The sequence below is a fragment of the Rhineura floridana genome, chromosome 9 (genome assembly GCF_030035675.1).
Source record: "Rhineura floridana isolate rRhiFlo1 chromosome 9, rRhiFlo1.hap2, whole genome shotgun sequence".
NCBI classification, from domain to species: Eukaryota; Metazoa; Chordata; class Lepidosauria; order Squamata; family Rhineuridae; genus Rhineura; species Rhineura floridana.
Window position 1 is genome coordinate 100,363,478 of NC_084488.1, and position 21,024 is coordinate 100,384,501.

Genomic DNA, 21,024 nt, shown 5'->3' on the forward strand with positions numbered 1-21,024 from the left:
TTGCCCTCACTGTCCTCCACCTCCCTGCCTTCTTAAATAACCAGTTCAGGGGGTGTCCTTGGCTGTCACCTTCCTCTTTCTTACCCTCGGTGTTGCCTGGATCGGTGCGGGGAGGGGGGGAATTTGGCCTAGATTCATGTGCAATATCTACCTGTCATTGACTCTGGCTCCACCTAGTGTTGGTCTTCTTGCCTTCCTTCCTCCCAGCTGCAATAGACACCAGCCCCACTGGTTAAGGCACTCAGAACATTAAAAAAAGAGAGACAAAATTAACATCTTGGTTGTAGCATTTGTTGGTTGGTTGTGAAAGTATTGGACTCTTAGGAATAAGAATCATTATGTAGAATAAGTACAGTAAATGTAGAATATCACGTTCTTCTGTTATGTTCTATTTCTATATTTTTAGCAAAAACTAGACTCTCCAAGTCTTTCATCTAAAATTTCCCTTTTGCCCTGCCCTGTCTACTATAAGCCCTGGGATGGGCTAGTGTGTGGGTAACCCAGGGCATTCTGGAACACATCAGATTAGATCGAAATGGATTTACTCGCCATTTTATTTATTTGTTTTTTTGTTAAATCAATATCCCACCCTTCCTCCCTAAAGAAGCTCGGGTAGCAAAGAACAAGTGATAAAACATCTTAAAAATAATTCCAATACAGATGCAGACTGGGATAAAGGTCTCTACTTAAAAAGCTTATTGAAAGAGGAAGATCTTCAGTAGTAACCGAAAAGTCTAATATTTAAGGGGAGGGCATTCCAAAGGATCGGTGGCACAACATGAAAGGTCCACTTCCTATGTTGTGTGGAATGGACTTCCTGATGAGATGCTATCAGCAGGAGGTCCTCAGTGGCTGTATACTATAGCCAGCATGATTTTTCACATTCCGCAGTGTTAAATTGAAAATACCCCCATGCCATTCTGATGCTTCCCATAAGCTCATTTCAAAATAACATCTTACAAAACTTATAGTCCTGAACTCAAAAACACTTGCTTAAGATCCCTCTAAATGTTCATGGCAATGCACAAAACAGTCAGAGAGAATCGAGAGTTCAAAGTGTAAAAAGAGAGAAACCAGACCCCTTTTGGACCTTTTTCTGTCAGAGTTCTCATAATTTGTTGAAATTAATTAAAAATCAGCCATAGTCACAGAGTACCTGTAACTCTTACTGACCTTGCCCCATACTCTGACCTTCATTTTCTGCAGTTTAAACATTAAAAAAATGCCTGGCTGAGTTTTAATTAATTTAAGAAATTTAGCATTGAAGTCAATGATAAGCCGGGGCATGCTCAGTAAGAACCAACTAGCAGTGTTCTAAAAGCCAGACTCACAGCTGCTGGGCTTGGCTAATCATGGGGCCACACTTGGGCCACACCCACGCCAGATCTTGATTTCACTTTAGACAGTCATGGCTTCCCCCAAAGAATCCTGGGAAGTGTAGTTTGTGAAGGGTGCTGAAAGGAGACTCCTATTCCCCTGACAAAGCTCTAGTGGCCAGAGTGGTTTAACAGTCAGCCTCTCTGATTGAAGCTCTGTGAGGGGAACAGAGCATCTCCTAGCAACTCTCAGCACCCTTCATCTTTGTCTTAATATTGTTGCTTCCTCCCTGCTAAAACAAGATCAGCACAGCATATGTCTTGTTTCTGTTATTTGGGCTAATTGCAGGTGTTGCCACCACTCACCATATGCTCAGAGGCACGTTACCAAATTCTTCCAAGCTACACAGGAAGTAGATTGGACTGTGAAAGACCAACCCAAATTGTGTTTGCATTTTTACAAATGTGTGTACAATATCTCAGAGAGGAGGTCAGGTCTCCTGCTCTCCTGGTGCATTCTATAGCTGCCCAATTTCCCTGCTTTTTAAAGTTTGATAGAAATATCTGTTGACTATAGGTACGTTCTTAAACCACAAGGTTTTTTTGCCTGTTACTGAATTGACGGGTTGAGTATATAATGGGTGAGACGATTGTTCAGGTATCCTGGCACCAAGCTGTGTAGGGCTTTATTTCAGTATTCTTAACATTTTGAGCTTTAGAAACAGATTGAGGCTGCATTCCAGAGAGGGCCCAAGATACTTTGGTGCCTGAGGCAGAATATTCACAAGGCACCTCAGATATAGCAATAACATTTTGCCTGTTCCTAATGCCCTAACATCCACTCCCTGGTAGCCTACCTCACTGTACAGCAGTCACATGAACATAAGCAAACAGTGTTAGGTACATGCTCCTTTGAGCAGACATTTATTGCCCTGCTTCTGAACTGTTCATCCATGTTTTTAAGATCAGGAACACATAACACAGTGCTCAGGCTCAAGAAGACTGTGGTCAGCGAAGTCATGGGAAGGTATTTTGGCTCTGCTTCATGGAATGGAAGTGGTTGCACTGTGTGGTAAGCGAGAGCTATAAAGTGATTTCAGTTTGTCTTTCTCTGCTCTCTCTCCCTCATTCCCACTTGTCCATCCAGTCACAGTGGAGTGCCCCTCTGACAGTGGCAATCTCCGTAATAGGAATGATTGTGCAAGCATACAACCTCTTTGTTATGTGTCTTCAAGTCGACTACGACTTATGGCGACCCTATGAATCAGTGACCTCCAAGAGGATCTGCCATGAACCACCCTGTTCAGGTTCAGGTCTGTGGCTTCATTTATGGAATCAATCCATCTCTTGTTTGGCCTTCCTCTTTTTCTGCTCCCTTCTGTTTTTCCCAGCATTATTGTCTCTTCTAGTGAATCATGTCTTCTAATCCTCACAGTGTTTACTATCTGAAATAACAGAAGTCAGTTCTCTAAAGCCTTTTGCCGTAGAGCATTCTTGTGAATCCTGGATGTGTGAGTTTCCAGATGTAGTTAATGCTGAAGCGCAGCACTCTGCACATGCACATAGACTTATCAGTTATTATTTCGTTTACACCGAAAGCAGTTTTTTGTCTGAGCGCTGATTCAGGTGGGTCAAATTAATGTTCCACATTTGGTGAATTGTAGTAGGGCTATCATGCAGCAACGGTGAGATGCAAGTGCATGTTTTAAGTACATCCAGATTGTAATTTGTTCTCCCCCGATACAGCTGCTTATCTGAGGTTTATACAGGAATGGGACTTGTAAAGGCATAGTTTGTCTGCTTGGGAGAGAAGGAAATAATGTTTTGTGCTCTTGCTGCAGGAGATCTAATCGCATCTGGGAACCCAGAAAAGCACAAACCAAGTTTCCAGCACTGATTCCATCAGTCTGATAAGGCTGTGCCTATTACTCCTTAGTGGTTGCAGCAGCTGTATAGGCTAGAAGCCTTGAATGCTGATGGAGATGAGAATGTGTCATCTGATTGTTTGGGTTCCTTTTCTCATAGGGTATAGCAAAATCCAATCATATTCCAGTTTTAGACATTCTGTTCCACACAACTATTATCTTGGTGAATAATGAAAAATGTAAACCCCACAAATGAATGACAATCTGCCAGTCTTTAAAAAACATGGGAAGGAAATGACTTGTCCTGTTGTGATTATCTGCATGAAGCAAATATAAAAAGAATGGCATTCATCCCTAGCAGTGTTGTTTTGATTTTTTTTTTACAGTGCAATCTTATTTCTAAGTCTACTGAGAAGTAAGCACTATTGAATTCAATGGGACTTACTCCCAGGAAAGTGGGTATAGATTTGCAGACTTAGGGCACAATCCAACTTGCATTTTCGTCTGGCTGAGGGGAGTTGGATGCAGTGGATCTCCAGTGGAGCTGGCAAGGTCCCAGCTCAGCCAGGCTACACCAGCATAAGTCCCTCAGCTCCACTCAGCTGGCTCAGCCGCTACTGGCGCAGGTGAAGCCAGTGTAAGCCAGCGTTAGGCCTGAAAAAGGGGCATGTCAGGGGAGAGACCAAGATGAGGGGACTTAGACCACATCCAACGTGTATTTGGAGTGCTCCTGCAGGTCCCAATCCAGAGAAAAGTTACACTGGGGAAAAGGTCGGTCTAAGAAATGAACACAATAGACATCAATGGAGAGGGCTTACTCCTGGGTAGGGGTATTTGGGAGACAGGCTTCTACTTTCTGGTCCCTGCGTGCAGCTCCCAGCTGAGCTGGCGTTCAGCCATCCCAGAGGCTCCTGAATGGCAGTTGGATGTGGCATATGCCGGCTTCTCTTGCTCCAGCCCAAGTTATGCCGGCTTCCCCTGAGTTGGATTGCTCTGTTAATCTCTCAAAGAACATAATAGATGGGTTGTTCTGATGTCTCCTCCCAGCCTTCTTGTCTCCAGAAAGGGTGTGTCCTCCTATTCATTCTTTTCCTCTTTCCCATAGGGAGCAATGACTTACTGAACTGAGTATTTAACTCTCCAGAATTAAGGGATATTCCACATTCAGGTTACTGCGGGATCTCCCCATTTGATCATTCATTTTTCTCCAAGTTAAGCTAAGACTAGAAGAGGGGGGAATTACACTCAAAGTCTTCTCACGGTCTCTCCCACAAGGACAAACCTGTGAGAAAATAATATCTGAACACAGTCATAGTGAGGCTTTCTTTGAAGTTGCCCAGGAGACCCATGCAACATTTTTGCTTGTATGTGACCCAGCACATGGTTGTGCCTTGCAGTCAGATTTTTTAAAGCTCTCAACAGACAAACAAATTTTCATGAAAAAAACTGATTTGCATTGATAATTTATGTACATTTGTACATGTGCAAGAACACTAATCCAAGATCACTGCTAAGCAAAAAGACTAAGCTTCTTTCATCTTCAATGCCGCTATGGAGTGGAGGTGATGCTGCCAGAGGACGTTTGCATATGCCTCATTTCCAAACTCTGTGCATTGATTTGAAAGTCAGTACACAGTTTATTTGCATAAACCTCTATCTACATGATTAGGATTTGACTTTTTATGGTTCTCAGTCATGGAAAGACCTTTACACGTGTACAGTTGCAGACATATAACTGTATTCAGACCTTCAAAACAATATGTGGAGGTCAGAAGAGAGAATACCATGTGAGATCTACTCTCACTTTCAATGTGATCATTGAAGCCCTGAAAGGTGTTGCATATCTAGAACTTTCTAAAAGCAAGGCCTGGAACCTACTAGCGAGAAACCTGATCAATGTACTAATTCAATAGCATGGTGATGAATATTATCCTCAGTAAATGTTTTGGGAGCTCTCAATGAAAAACAATATATTTGTTTTTTTCCAGTTACCAGGAATTAGCAAGGCAATACTTGTTTAATTATAAAACATATGCCTGCTTTGTTAGTTTCCATATGTCTCTTTGCTGATTTGCAATTAAATGACCAGAAGAAAAAGATGTGCCTTGTGGCTATTCAGGAGAAATGACTCATCTCTAATGATACTGTGTTTCTGTGCATGTGTGTATGTGTTCTATGTGGATCCTCAAAAAATATTTAGGAATGCAAACAAAAAATGGCTAAAGAGAGGATAGATTTATTTAAACAAGATAATTTAAAATCAGCAAGGAAACAAACACACACCAATGTAAACCATTGTTTTAAATCAAGTTCTGTATTGAAACTGTTTCATACACTTCCCAAACAAATCCAAAACCTGCAAAACAGGGAGAGGGCAAATAATATACTCAAATTTGAGAAATGATCTCATTAATTCTTCATTAGCAATGAAATGCCTCATTTATCTTAGGAGCTGGTTCACATGAAACACTGAGCCAAACCTTGGCTTATCAAGTCCTCCACGAATGTGTGGGCTCCCAGAGAGGAGCCAAGGTTGGTTCTTGGCTACAGCTCATGGTTAATGAGGAGAGATGCCTGGTTCACATAACATGCTAAACCAAACATTAACTTAGCTTAGCTTAGGTTACCTAATACCAAATACCAACTTCTTCAGGGTAGTTAGAACAAAAAGTGAATGTGAAAAGCTCAAAAAAGTGATGAACACTGAGAAAAAAAATCCTAACTTCACATATACGCTAATAGGATCTGAACCGGCAGTAACTGACCAAGAAAGAGAGTTTTGAGTCATGATAGTTCAATGAAAATGTTGACCCAGCATTCAGAAGCTATATTTGTAAAAAGGTGAATTCCATGTTAGGGATCATTAGGAAAGGGACTGAAAATAAAACTGCCAATATCTATCTATCTATCTGTCGGTCGGTCGGTCAGTCGGTCAATAGATAGATCAGTAGATAGATAGATATGGAATACTGTGTTCACTTCTGGTCACCACATCTCAAAAAGGACATTGTAGAGTTGGAAAAGGTTCAGAAATGAGCAACCAAAAGATCATGGAACTGGAACAACTCTATGTGGAAAGGTTATAACTTTTGGGACTTTTAGTTTAGAAAAAAGGCAAGTAAGAAGGGACAAAACAGAAGTGTATAAAATTATGCAAAGTGTAGATGAAGTGGGTAGTGAAAAGTTTTCTATTTCCCTCTCTCATAATAGTAGAAACAGTGGTCATCTAATGAAACTAAATGTTGGAAGTTTCAGTATAGAAAAAAGAAAGTAATCCTTTACACAGTGCATAGTTAAACTATGGACTTCACTCCCAGAAGAAGCAGTAATGGCCACCAGCCTGAATGGCTTCAAGAGGTTTAGAGAAATTAATAGAGGATAAGGCTATCAATGGCTAGTAGCCATGATGACTGTGTTCTGCCTCCACTGTCAGCGGCCATGTCGCTTGCTAGGAATCAAAAGTATCTACTCTAGTTCATATGAACTCCTTGGCAATGTGCAAACGGACCCTGCGACCAGAATTCATATAAAGGAAAATGTTGAGGTCAATCTGAAGGTCATTTTAATGTTGAGGTCAACCTGAAGCTTCCTGAGGAATTTCATAGGAAGCAAAAAGAGTTGTGTTAATACTAGTGAAATTTCTCAGGGACGTTCCAGCCTTCCTTTAGCTTTTTCCAGTTCTTCACTGCACTAACCTCAGTCTTGTTGCATTTGTATACAACAGGACTAATCTGTTGTTGTAGTATGTTTTTTAAACTATTTTGGTTGCATAAACAATTAAATACTTTGCTTTTAAATGACATAATTATTAATTTTAAAAAATTGTTTTGGGTTGCACAAACAGTTAAACAGTCTATGTTTACATGACTGTGGAGAGGTTTGTATTCTTTTAATACAGTCTGAGAGGCTCTGGAGGTCCATGAAACCTCAAACCCTCTTGATTTACCCACATCCAATAAAGACATGGTGTAACTCTACCTATGAAGATAGATATCATAGTAGCAATCTGTCCAATCCCTTTCATCCATCATTGTTCTTTCTTTATCTGTCTTTCTACAATAGCTATGGCTGGAGGAAAAAGTCTTTCATATCCTTTGTAATTCTGGAGACAGGAAAATATAGGTATATCTAGAGTAAAGAAAAGTAGTTGTCTGACATTTAATCTTCATGAAGACTGACATGAAGAGGAGACCTAACCTTCAGCAGTATTTTTAGTTTGATATTCTGTGGCGCTTTTATTGATCATCACCGGCGTCAGTCACTGCCTATAACGATAACTGCTTCAGAGGCAGAAAAGAGGAGATTGAATAAGGCCTTCAGGACTGTCAGCTTCTTACTGATAGATCTGTCAATAGCTACCTCTCCCTCATCCTTTTACCACTGTGAGAACTGTTTGTCTTGGGCATCTGGAAATGCTCTTGCATCTTGACATGAGTTTAAAGTCAGTAGGAAGAGCTTTCTCCAGTGAATTGTTGTGATTTCCCCCTTTAAAAAGCAGAATTATTGATGCTGTTTTAAGATTCTAACAAAGGAGAATGAAGAGGCGGTCTGAAAATTAGTTCATTTCCAACACTCTGCCTGGTTGCTCTATGGAAAACTCCTCTTCCAGTGAAATAAATTACCATACGAATGAAGTTCATTATTAGATCACAGAGCAGGAAAGTTCTTGTTAACTCACTTTAGTGGTTGTGTGGTTAATTGAAATGGGTCTGTTATGTCAGCTTACTTCCTAAGGCTGCAATCCCTACACATAATTCTCAAAGCAACCACAGGAATTTAGGAGCACAGAATTGAATCTGGATTCCAGCCATGGTGGGTGGTGGCAATTGTGAAGGGGAATAGTTTCTGTCATTTGCATATCAACCTCCCTCAGTCCACCTGTAGTTATGATTCCATCCCATGCTGGTACCCTAGATTATCCTGACCTGGGAGTAAAAATGAGGACTTTTACCAAAATGTAGAAAAGAGGAGTCATTAATTGTAAATAGTATGTTGGCTTCACTGAGGTTGCAGCTGGTTAAATGAACTATATTGCTATCATCATTGCTCTCAGTAGATCAGTTTGGCTTCCATAACAGACTTTACACCTGTATTCCCTCAGATGGGTTATATGGATGCAGTCTCAGTGGATAGGGAGGGGCTACATCTCAGTAGTAGAGCATTTGCTTTGCAGGCAGAAGGTCCTAGGTTCAATCCCCTGCATCTCAAGGACTGAAAGAGACTCTTTAGAGTCTCTGCCAGTCAGTGTAGATGATATTGAGCAAGATGGAACAATGGTCTGACTCAGTATAAGGCAGTTTCCTTTGTTCAATTTAGCTTAAAGAATATCAGCTCCAGAGTCCTTAACCAACATATTCTAAATCTATCCAGGAAAGGCCCCTGGTAAGCTTTCATAGGTTTATAAATGACCACCACGATCTTATTCTGCTTCTTCCCAATTTCTGTGAAAATCATTGTTTGAGGAGGTTCAGATACTGCACATGAATCTAGGCCAAATTTGTTAATCGCCAGTCACCAAGGTTGCATATAATGCCTCCTAGACACTGGATTAAGATTAAAATTCGGATTTAATTCCTCAGATGGTAGAGGAATGTAATATTTATCCATGAGATATTTAATGGTATACTGGCATTCACCCAAACTTCCCACATAAATAATCTTTTACCTACAAATCAGCAAAAAGATAAGTGTTTTAAAAAGGATTACAAGTGTTTTGATCAGTATTAATCAATTTAATGCAATCTTCAACCCTTTGTACTCCTGTTTTCATCATTAAAGAAACACTTACATTAAGATTGAGAAATCAATGCTGCTAAGCCAGAGGCAAATATTCGAGATGTGTGCATCAAATCCATCTGAACAAATCCATCTCATTGTCTTCAATATTATAACAGCATGTTAATAAAGCCTGCTGTTGGGAGAAATTGAGCATACCTGCTTGAAAAGATAGTTGCAGTTTTACATGAGTTATTGATGGTTTGTCACTATGACCCCCAGAAAACTTTCTTAACCACCCAAATCTGACAAAATATTTTTTCAAACAGTCACAGGGTAATCTTCTAAGAATATGTATCATTTATGTAAGGATTACCATGTTTATTTTTCCTGTAAGAAAAATTGAAATGCAGCTTTTGAGATCAGATTCAATTTTATTGAATAGCTAGTGAGATAACGTTTCCCTTCCACTTCTTTCTTGCAGATGATGACTTTTTTCATGAGCTCCCAGAAACCTTCCCTTCGGATCCTCCAGAACCGCTTCCGCACTTCCTCATTGAGCCTGAAGAAGCCTACATTGTAAAGAACAAGCCTGTGAATCTTTACTGTAAAGCTAGCCCTGCCACCCAGATCTACTTCAAGTGCAACAGTGAATGGGTTCACCAGAAAGACCATGTGGTAGATGAAAGAGTTGATGAAACATCTGGTGAGTTATTACTGATGGAGATAATGTACTAATAGCTATGGTGGATAACTTATTTAAAATATAATTGCATTAGTCATCTCTGTTTACTCTGCTGATGAAATGGAAATGGACTGCCTTCAAGTCAATCCCGACTTATGGCTACCCTATGAATAGGATTTTCATGGTAAGCGGTATTCAGAGGGGGTTTACCATTGCCTCCCTCTGAGGCTAGCTCTCCCCAGCCGGCTAGGGCCTGCTCAGCTTGCCACAGCTGCACAAGCAGCCCCTTCCTTGTCCGCAACTGCCAGCTGGGGGGCAACTGGGCTCCTTGGGACTATGCAGCTTGCCCACAGCTGCACAGGTGGCAGGGCATGTAACCCCTGAGCCACTCCCTGTGGGGGTGATCTTTAGCTGGCCCTTGACACCCAGGAGACACGAGCGGAGATCTCACAGACTCTGGACTCCCAGCCAGGGTCTCCTCCCCACTGTGCTATACCAGCTGCTAGAGAAAGGGGAAAAAACCTCTCGAGTTGTGCTCCATTATAACTTGGTGGTGAGGACAGCCATAAAGGGAAATCCTAAAATCTACAGTACTTGGCTGATACCATGATACACAGGTCATGTTGGCACTGAACAGGCATTGATGAGCAACAAGTATAAGATACAGAATGCTGATCATTTTACAACCTAATCTCTATGGTTTATCTGACAAAATTGAAACGCGTATATGCAGTTATCATATACACAAACAGGCACACAGAATCCTATGTGTATAGAATGATTCCCTTGATGTAAAATATGGATTTTTACTAGCCCTGTAAGCATGTTCTGTGTGCACGTGTGTGTGTGTTTGAGCATGCGAACAGGATAGTTATCATGGCAGAAGCCCTGGGCATCCATGTGTCTGATCTTCGCTACTTGGTCCATGCAGAGTGGGTGATGTACAAAGGCTCCAGTCATGCGCGCCATACACCCATTTTTATGATGTACAAAAACATCTATTGGAGAGGCCACTGTCACCTGTTTAGACAACATGTGGTGGTAAGGCACACCAAGGTGTGAAACCTGTTGCAGTGACTGAGATCTTCCCACGCATGCAGAAGAAAAATACTTCTGTACTGGGCTATGCATGCTTTAATCCAAGCGTGCATTTTGTGATTGAATGCTCAGACAGACATTACGTTGCATGCCCATTCATGATGATGAATGCATGCACACCATAATAACTGCACAGGGCTCAAGGCTCCCATTGACTTCACTGACCACATTTAATATCATGGGGGGAAATGCTAAGATGCTTAGAAAATGTCCCAAGGGCCATAAGCATATTTGTGTCGATGATGCGATTCTTCTTGTTTTGAGAGATTAGTAATCAATACACTTTTGAGTCACATACAAGATAGAGAAGTGGGGCTTAGTGCTATCTGACAGCAATGAAAAATAACTTGCTACCAAGGAAGGTGATTTCTTTCATATGGGAATTGTACCACCACTTGGCCTAATTACTCAGAAAAAAAATAATTCCACCAGATGCCTTGGAAGTCTCATGTGAATTGAGTTTTATTTGTTTCAGCTCATTTATTTGCACAGAATTTAAAAATGCACTTTTAACAGTGCAGCACTATGCACAATTTGAGAATAGGAAAGCAGTGAGGTGTGGCAGTGGGGCAACCTCGGAAGTTAAATTTGGAGAAAAAAACAATACCTTTGTTTTTAGCAGTAACACTTCTGTCATTTGAGAAGGTAGGTAAATTTGCACAGCTGCAACAGTTAAAAATTATACACAAACATATATATGCCTGATTCGCCCATCACAGTAAACCAAACTGCGGCTTACCGGGATCACGTAAACATGCCGGCTCCCATAAAGAAGCTAACACCTGCTGTGCTCATTTTAGTACAGCAAGGCAGCTAAGCCAAGGTTTGGCCATAGCATGTCATCCAACCCAGGGTCACAGTTAAGGTCTCTCCTCCTTAACCATGATCTGCAGCCAAGGTTTGTCCTACAGTTACAGATCACGGTTAAGGAGGAGATATCTTATCCTTGATCCTAGGTTGAGATGACATGCTAAGCCATAGGTAGGGAACCTTTATCAGCCCAAGGGCCAAATTTCCTTCTGGGCAACCTTCTGGGGGCCACACACCGGTGATGCGCGGGGCCAGAAGCAAAAGTGGGTGGCACAATGAATGTAAATATAATCTTTGTACAGTAGTCTAGTTTCTACACACACTCACACACCCCGGTGTGGGGCCCATCTGATAAGCAAGAGGCATTGTCAGAATTCAGGGGCACACTGGGGAAAAAGGCTCAAGAAGGATACAAAGCAGGGCTGATGAGGGAACATGGCCTAGGAAGACAGGGTGTGGCTGGAGGGGTGAGGGTGTCAAGTGGAGAGTTCCAAGGGCCAAATAGAGAAGCTAGGATGGCTGGATTTGGCCCCTGGTGTTTGGTTCTCCACTCCTGTCCTAAGCCAAACTGCACCATGCTGTGCTAAAAGGACTGGGAGGGAGCAAAGTGGGTGCCACCTCCTCTGTGGGAGCCAGCATGTCTGTGCAGTTTCGGTTAGCCATAGTTTGGCTTCTTGTGATATCCAAATGAGGCCAGAGAGAGAAAGAGAGACAGACAGACATAGATACACACAAAAGCATAGTGGCTTTTAGATGACAGCCAAGGTGGACCCAGTTTGTAATGAGTTCAAGAATCCTGCATCTCTATGCAAATTCAAGTAGTTTCCCTCCCTTAATCCAAATCTAAGTAGTGTTTCCCGTAACTCAACAGCACCACACTGTGCATTACAGTCTTTTTGGCTCTGCCACATTTGAAAGCAAGGTAATAAATCAAGATTATGAAGCATTAGGGTGCTTGTGGATGCTGTTTTATTTATTTTCTTCAACGATTCTTAAATTCTTAAGAAACAGGCTTGTAAGCATCCATCTAGCCTCACATTAGTGTTTACCATGAAAGAAGATTAGATTCACATTTCTCCCTCCTGTTGCTATATCCACAGCAGCGCTCAAATAACAAAAAGCAAAGCTCATCTTAAGTTGTTTCTGAAATGCTATTTTAGAACCAGATTTTCTTCCAAGTCCTCAGATAGTAAGCACTGACAAGGGAAACAAGACAAGCAAGTAGTAAAATGCATGTGTAGAGTGGCAAAATCTGATCATACATTCTGTCCTAAAAGGCAGGTGTTAGCCAGAGATTACGGGAGAGAAGGACCAGGAATGTGAAATAAAGGCATAATGTTCAACATGGCGCAGCAAGTTATCTGGGATTGTAAAAGGTAAAGAGATAAGAAGAGAGAGAGAAAACCGCTAAGGGTTGTCAAGGATTACATGTTCATGAACTCAGAAGCACTGGAATGGCCAAGTCAAATGAAACTGGTGCAGTAGCTTGTGTGTGTGTGAGTGAGAAAGAGAGAATGTATTTTTATCATTGATAAACAGCAGCAGAGATGTATATTCTATTCCAGCTATGACTGAACATGCAGAGGTTGCAGAGGTGGCTTAGTTATCTCAATTCCCATGGAGAATAACTTGAAATATATGTCCTTTGAGACCCTGTTATTTTAACAGAAAAAAATCTTATATCCACTTATTTTTTATTTATTAAATTTATATCCTGCCCTTCCTCCCAGAAAACGGTCTTTACTTGCCGACTAAAGGTTGAAAATTGATATCAATTAAGATTTCAAAGTGTAGTATTTAAAAGAATGCCTGAGTACATGAACGCAGACCAGGCTGCATTTCATAAGAATCCTCCAGAGCATTGACTTCTAGAGTTAAAACATCTTGTTACTAGAAGGCCAGCTGGAGAGGTTGGGGAAGTTATCTTAGCTCTGACTTGTCCCATATTGCCCTCTGACAATAACCAAGTAAAGTTCACTGTTCATCTAACCCATATTTCCTTCCACCTTTTCCAATAGTATTTAGAGCTGGCAGGCCTCAATGTAGCTGCTTTTGCAGCTTTGATGGTGAGTGATGACTTAGTAAGCTAATGTGGAGGCTAATGGTATTTTCTTTGGAGCAATGGCCAGACCAAGCCAGATAGCTACATCTGGGGAGGACAGCTGCAGCACTCGGGGACTGGAGAAGACTTGCCCTGGGAATGAGCATTTGGGTGCTTGCTTGCTCACTCCTCTGGGTTGCTGTCTCTTTAGACAGCTGAGGTCCCAGGTAAGTGCTGCAAGGACTGGGACCCCCTGCCTGACCCTGACTCCAGAGAGAGGCTGCAGTCAATCTTGCAGCCTCTTGCATCAGCTCCTGGTTGGGTCAGGGGGCTGGCTGCTGGAAGGGTCGCCACCGAAGGGGCAACACCAAACAGGGTATAAAAAAAATCTAGAGGAGATTGGTAGTGTGGAGGATGTCTGGCAGGGTGAGAGCCTGTGCAGTGAACTGGATGACATGAGAAAGTTGCCAGATGCCATCAGAGTGAGAGTCTGCAACTCCCTCGGTGTGAGATGGAGGGGAAGTATATGTGCCCTGTGTGAAAGTCATTGAGTGAGTCTAATTGTTCCCAATTCTCTCAGAGGCCTATTGGGATAATGGTTCAGGTAGGTTTTGTTGGTGGGCTCTTGTTGTATCCATATCAGGTGTTTAAGAGGAGTCTTCGTCAGGAAGAACATGGGCGATGCCACCCCAATTTCAGTGATCATGGGTAGAGGGAGGTATGGCCATGGGGAGGTGGTGAACTACTATAGAAGAAGAGGGCAAGACTATCTATGCCTTGTTCCTCTCTCCTACCCCTCTCATGGATTGGTTCCTCGTTGCTCATCTGCTGTGCCCACTAGCCTGTGTGTGCTATTGTTTAATGCCAGATTGGTACACAATAAGACCACACGCATCCATGATCTGATCATGGATGAAGGTGCCGATTTGGTGTGCTTTACCGAGACCTGGGTGGGAGACCTGGGAAGAGTTGATCTGACCCAGGTTTGCCCACCTGGATGCTCGGTGCAACACTAGCACAGGCTGCAGGGACTGGGGGGGAGGAGTTGCTGTGGTCTACAGAACTTCCAGCTCTATAACCAGGAAACCACTCTGTCTTGGAGCTGGCTGTGAGGGCCTGCACCTAGTGTCGGGCCAAGGAGACAGTAAACTAGGGTTGCTGCTGGTGTACTGTCCACCCTGCTGCCTGACAGCTTCTCTGACTGAGCTGGTGGAGGCCATCTCGGCTGTGGTATTGGAGGAGCCAAGAATGATAGTCCTGGGTGCTTTCAATGTCCATGCTGAGGCTGCCTCTAGTGTTCCGGCTCAGGACTTCATGGCCTCCATGATGACCATGGAGCTGTCTCAAGTTGTCACCAGTCTGATGCATAGGGCTGGGCACACCCTCAACTTGGTTTTTGCTCCAGATGGAGGAAGAGGCAGACCGCTTCCTCGTGAAGTTTAGACTTACGGCTCCAGTCCTCCCCTGCAGAGGTACTGGACAGATTAAGATGACCCCCCCCAAGAGACTAATGGAATCCATAAGATTCCTGAATGCCCTGGGGAAGTTCCCAGTAGATAGAGCAGGTTGAAGCCCCTGTCACACTGTGGAACAGTGAGGCTCATTGGGATCTTGACATGGTTGCCCCTTAGAGCCCTCTCTGGCATTCATAGAATCATAGAATAGTAGAGTTGGAAGCAGCCTATAAGACCATCAAGTCCAACCCCCTGCTCAATGCAGGAATCCAAATCAAAGCATTCTTGACAGATGGCTGTCCAGCTGCCTCTTGAATGCCTCCAAATGTGGAGCCTGGTTTGCACCTTGGTATACCAGTGAGCTGAGGGCAATGAAACAGGCTGGACGATGGCTAGAGCACAAGTGGTGCAAGACGTGCTGTGTGGCTGATAGGGCATGCGTAAAACATCATAACTGTGCCTACTTCTCTGCCACCATCGCATCTTTAAGTAGGCTTCCAGTGGAGCTTTTCCGTATTGTTAGGGATCTGGTGACATCAACTCCAGGAAATGGAGTTTTAGACCCTGCAAAGGCCCACTGTGAATAGTTTGCAAGTCACTTTGAGGGTAAAGTTGCTCGCCTCCATAGCAGTCTTGATGCCCCATCCACATCTACTGTGTTCCCAAGTGAAGTGTCCTGCTGCAACTTCTTGAGATCGGTTTCAGTTGATGTGGCCTGATGATGTAGACAAGGTGCTTGCGACAATGCGGCCAGCAGTGTGTTCTCTCTTGACCCTTTCCCTTCTTGGCTTACTAAAGCTTGCTGAGGGGTTTTGACTGAGTGGATCCAGGGTGTGGTTAACACATTGATGCAGGAGGGAATGGTTCCAGCCACCCTGAAAGAGGTGGTGATCCGACCATTTCTGAAAAAGCCCACCCTAGACCCATTGGTTTGTGACAACTACCCCCCGGTCGCAAATACCCCCTTTTTAGGGAAGGTGATTGAGGGAAGGTGGTGTAGCAATTGCAAATACTCTTGGATGAAACAGATTATCTTGACCCATTCCAGACTGGGTTCAGGCCTGGTTATGGGACTGAATTGGCCTTGGTCGCCTTGATGGATGAACTTTATAGGAAGGACAGGGAGAGTGTGACCCTGTTATTCTTACTTGATCTCTCAGTGGCTTTTGATACCATTGACCATGGTATCCTTCTGGGCCGACTTGGTGAGATGGGTATCGGAGGCAATGTTTTACAATGGTTCTGATCCTACCTCCAGGCCAGGGTAATTTTCAGAGAATACCATTGCATGCTTGTGTTCCAGCCCCCGGCAGTTGTGCTGTGGGGTGCTGCAGGGTACCGTTTTGTCCCCAATGCTGTTTAACCATCCATATGAAGCCTTTGGGAGCAGTCATCGGGAGATTTGAGGCAAGGTGTCAGCAGTATGCTGACGATACCCAGCTTTATTTCTACGTAACATGTGAATCAGGAGAGGCCGTGCAAGCCCTGGACCGCTGCCTGGACTTGGTGGTGGACTGGATGAGGGCCGATAAACTGACTGAATCCTAGCAAGACAGATGCACTGTGGATTGGTGGTACCCGAGTTCGGATAATTGGTCAGTTGCCTGCTTTGGATGGGGTCATATTCCCTATGAAAGAGCAGGTCCGTAGTCTGGGGGTGCTCTTGGATCCAACTTTGTTGCTAGAGGCCCAGATGACTTCAGTGGCTAGGAGTGCCTTTCACCAGCTTTGGCTGGTAAGACAACTGCAGCCATTTCTGGACTGGGATAGTATGACCACTGTTGTCCATGTACTCTATGTGGGGCTGCCATTGAGGTTGGTCTGGAAGCTGCAGCTGGTGCAAAATGCAGTGGCAAAACTGCTCACTGAGGCAGGGTATCACCCACATGTCACCCTGCTGCTGAATGAATTGCACTGTCTGTTAGCTACCGGGACAGCTTGGGACCAGGATACCTGAAAGACCGTTTCACTGTGCTGTGCAGGTGAAGGCCTCCTGTAGATAGCATCTTATCAGGAGGTCCATTCTGCACAACATAGGAAGTGGACCTTTAGTCTAGACTCTAGTAGCACCTACCATTTGGAATTCCCTCCCCTTAAATACTAGACAGGTGCCATCTCCGTTATCTTTTCGGCATCTACTGAAGACCTTCCTCTTTCAACAAGCCTTTTCAGTAGAGACTTTATCCCAGTCTGCATTTGTGTTGGAATTGCGTTTTAATGTTCCTAAAGCTTTTTTTTTAAAAAGAGATCTTTTTAAAGATGTTTTGTTTTCATATGTTTTTAAGGATGTTTTGTTTTAATACATTTTAAAGTTTGTTTTTATGATGTTTTAGAGTGTTTTTAGTGCTTTTGTTTGCTGCTCTGGGCTCCTACTGGGAGGAAGGCCGGGATATAAATCTAACCAATAATAATAATAATGGTGGTGATGGTTGATATATCTGTTCAGATGTGTTCAGAATAGTCTTTGAGGAATTGTAGAGTTCGTACTAAGTGTAAGGATGATAAAATATTACTGAGTTATTAGATGGTCAGATAAGTGTCTCAGTGCTCTTTGTTTTAAGTCAGCTGAGGTTAAATACATCATCCTCAGGACAATTACAAACGTAAATTTCTTGGTCAGGTAGCTTAAATGCAATTGCCAGAATAGCAGAGGAGAGATAACTTGAACAAAAATGCCGAATGCTAGACAAAAATGTTCAAAAACTCTTGCAGTATACATCTTGTCATCGGATAGGTGTATTTCACAACAGTGCTATAATTCTACAGTAACATATGGAATGTGACTTTTCCTACTCAATGTGAAGTATATCCATGCAGTTTTTCCCTTTATCATATTTTACATTTAGATTGCTGTCTTTTTAAGTGTCTCAGGCTTCTCTTCTGCGTCTTTCACATCTTTCCTGCTGGCTACTTGAGAACAGAAACACTCATTAGCAGCATTATTAAAAGCATGGCTTTGCAGCTTCAAAATCACCTCGAAAAAAAGCTCTGGCCTTTAGTGGATGAAGAACAAACACCAGGCAACAAGTTCCTTATGGTCATATTTAAAAGAAGAAAACTTCCAATTTTCCATTGGGGTGGAGAAACCTTAAATGGAAAAGTTGCAAACATTAAAACTTTAGAAGCTTCATAATAAAACAGACATTGGTGGGTTAAAAGTAATCCAAAATGTCAGCTATTTTGAATGTTTGTACTGTTCACAATTTACTGATGTAATGCCTGCAGACCGATGGGCCTGCACTGAACAGCAAGACTTTATAGCTCTAAATGAGATTCTTTTGGAGCTCTTCACAATCTTTTTGTTTTAACTGCCTTGAACAATTTGTTACCATCAGCCAACTTGGCTACCTCATTGCTCACCCCTAACTCTTAAGTCATTTATGAACAAGTTAAAAATCACAGGTTCCAATACTGATTCTTCAGGGACTCCATTTTCTGCAGCCATCCATTGGGATCTGTCCATTTGTGCTTAATGCTTCCTGTTGCTTAACCAGCCTTAATCTCTTTTTTCTTTTTTAAAAAGGGTTTTTAAGCACTCAATGCTATTTGTACATGCAAAAAAACTATGGATAGGGTTTTCATGGTAAACGGTATTCAGAGGGGGCTTACCATTGCCTTCCTCTGAGGCTGAGAGGCAGTGACTGGCCCAAGGTCACCTAGTGCGCTTCATGGCTGTGTGGGGATTTGAACCCTGGTCTCCCAGGTCGTAGTCCAGCACCTTAACCACTACACCACATTCGGCCAACAGTAGAATGCCCCACCACAAGTCTAACAGTGGATATAGCAGAACATAGTTGTCACAATGATAAATGAGGAGCACAACTGGATAAACTCACTCCATTCAAGATCATTCCATTGACCCACAGTCACGGCAATCTCCAAGCATTGACTTCAGTATAGATTTTCCTATAAGTAATCAAGAGGGTTATTAATGGTTAAGAAGGACTAGATTTTATGACACCCCAATGAAGTCAACAGGGATTTCATGATGTTTGCACACAAAAGTGTAACATTTGATTCTGCATGTCCAGGTACACTTTTTCAGAAGATAATGGAACTTGCACACTATCTTTTCACACCCCTGTTCTGTTGACAACATGTTTCCCTTTCAAGATATGTTGCCCCTTGGTGGTCATGAGGTAGATTAAATCCTTCTGGCTGCTCAGAAACCTGAATGTGCTTAAAATGTGGGAGGAAGTGTTACATTTCCAAAGCTACTGCCTGTCTGGAAAAAGCCACTGTACTTGACAGTGCCCAGGAAAAAAGCTGGGGAGGAGAGAAACCTTTGAGATCAGTTGCTTTCCTTTTCTTTTTTCGTAAAAAATGTCAAGCCTCAAAGTTGCTCTAAAATATGAACGCTAACTGACAACAGAAGGGGGGTAGAGTAGTGGTTTTAGACATCTACCCTTGTCTTGCTGCTCTGTATGAACTAAGAAAAAGCAAAAACAAGCATTCTGCAAGGCTCCCTAGTGACCCCTTGTGTCACTTTGCCAGTTGTACTTATTCCCTCAGTGTCTCTGCCTGTCACTGAACTGTGACACAGCATCAAGATCATGGGAATAGGGCATTTTCCATCAAAACAGTATCTCGAAAAGTACGTAGTACAGAAGAATTTTTGAAAACCGAAAATCAGACCAATATTTATTTTAATTTATTTGCACTTTAGTTGCAGTAGCAGGAAGCAACCATATTGTGCAACATTTTCTTTTGGTCCCAAATGGTTGAATAGCACTGCTGTGGTTTTCCCCCCTTCTCTTTCTTCACTCTCTTTAACAAGTACTAAACAGCCATTTGGCTTTCCCCCTACACATTGAGATTCATCTGCCAGCTCTAAACTGCCTCAAAGTGCTTCAGTTTTGCATGAGCTCTAAGCTGGGACTGGAAAGTGTTACGCAGTGCTGAAGGGCTAGATCATTAGTAAAAGGCCATGTAAATCCACTTCACAGGCGTGAGAGAGTGCACAGATTCTCTTTGTGAAGTCTGAACTGCAGTTTATGTAAAACATTAATCTCTGGCAGACTTATTTTTCCAAGTTTCTTTTTTTCTTACTTTCTCTGTCATTTGCATGTGGAAATAGATGAAGCCACCCCGGACTTTCTGTCAAGTGTAAGAGTAACTAGTGTGAGCACTCCCTGCACATTCCTCTGCTTGGACCTGGCCTCCCCATGCTCTTTTTCACTTGTGTCAGTCCTTCAAAGAATTACTAAGGGATCCCCGAATGTGACAGTAAAGAGCTACTGAATGACAGGAAGCACCAAGCAGCACAGACAGCTTTTCACAAATGTATTTATGTTCATGAACCGGAGCCTATGCCTATTTTAGGAATTATTTAACCCAAGCATAACTGGACAGGAATGGTGGCTAATTAGGAAAGAACCCCCCATTGAGACAGTTGGATTACATCCAAGTAGATATGCATGGAAGTGCATTCTAGGCTCCTAAGCCATTGCCTCTATTCATGAACAGGGTATATTTATTTGAGTGAACCACAGCCAAACATTTTGCAAAGGCTGCAGATGGGTAACTTTTAATGAAAAGTTAAATTAACTGTAATTAAATTGAGCAGTTATAAACAGGCCCAGTCTTGCAATCCTGACCATTGAGCAAGCTGGTTGGGGTCACGCTGACTGGAAGTTTGGGAGTCCAACAACATCTGGAGGGCCAATAGTGTCCCCACTCCTGCTTTACCAGATTAGCCCTGGCCGTCTCAAAAGCTAGCACAAATAGGAGGTCAAAAACCAGAATGCTGGAAAGATGTAGCTTTATTCTGTGCACAACAGCGATAAGGAAGATACCAGAAAAAGTTTGTCTTAATTTTTTACTGAAGAGTTTAATTTTCCCCTGATGAAGGCTTGACTGCACAAGCTGAAACGCGTTGGGCTTTAGCATATTTTACACAGAAATTTCTTCTTTTTTATATACAAGAAATCAATGGTGCCTCTGTGCACAGAATGAAGCTACATCTTTCCAGCATTCTGGTTTTTGACCTCCTATTTGTGCTTCCAGTGAATGCTTCACACTTTTATCTTGTTACTCATCT

At 42.6% G+C, this 21,024-nt stretch overlaps 1 protein-coding gene across 2 annotated transcripts in view; it reads left to right on the forward strand.

Moving 5' to 3' along the window:
• The window catches only part of UNC5C (unc-5 netrin receptor C), a 526,682-nt gene that overhangs the window by 318,412 nt on the left and 187,246 nt on the right, over positions 1-21,024 (forward strand). For both annotated transcript variants that reach the window (XM_061582981.1, XM_061582982.1), the window contains exon 2: positions 9,381-9,602. In XM_061582981.1, the coding sequence (XP_061438965.1) occupies positions 9,381-9,602 (222 nt within the window). The remainder of the gene's footprint in view (positions 1-9,380; positions 9,603-21,024) is intronic.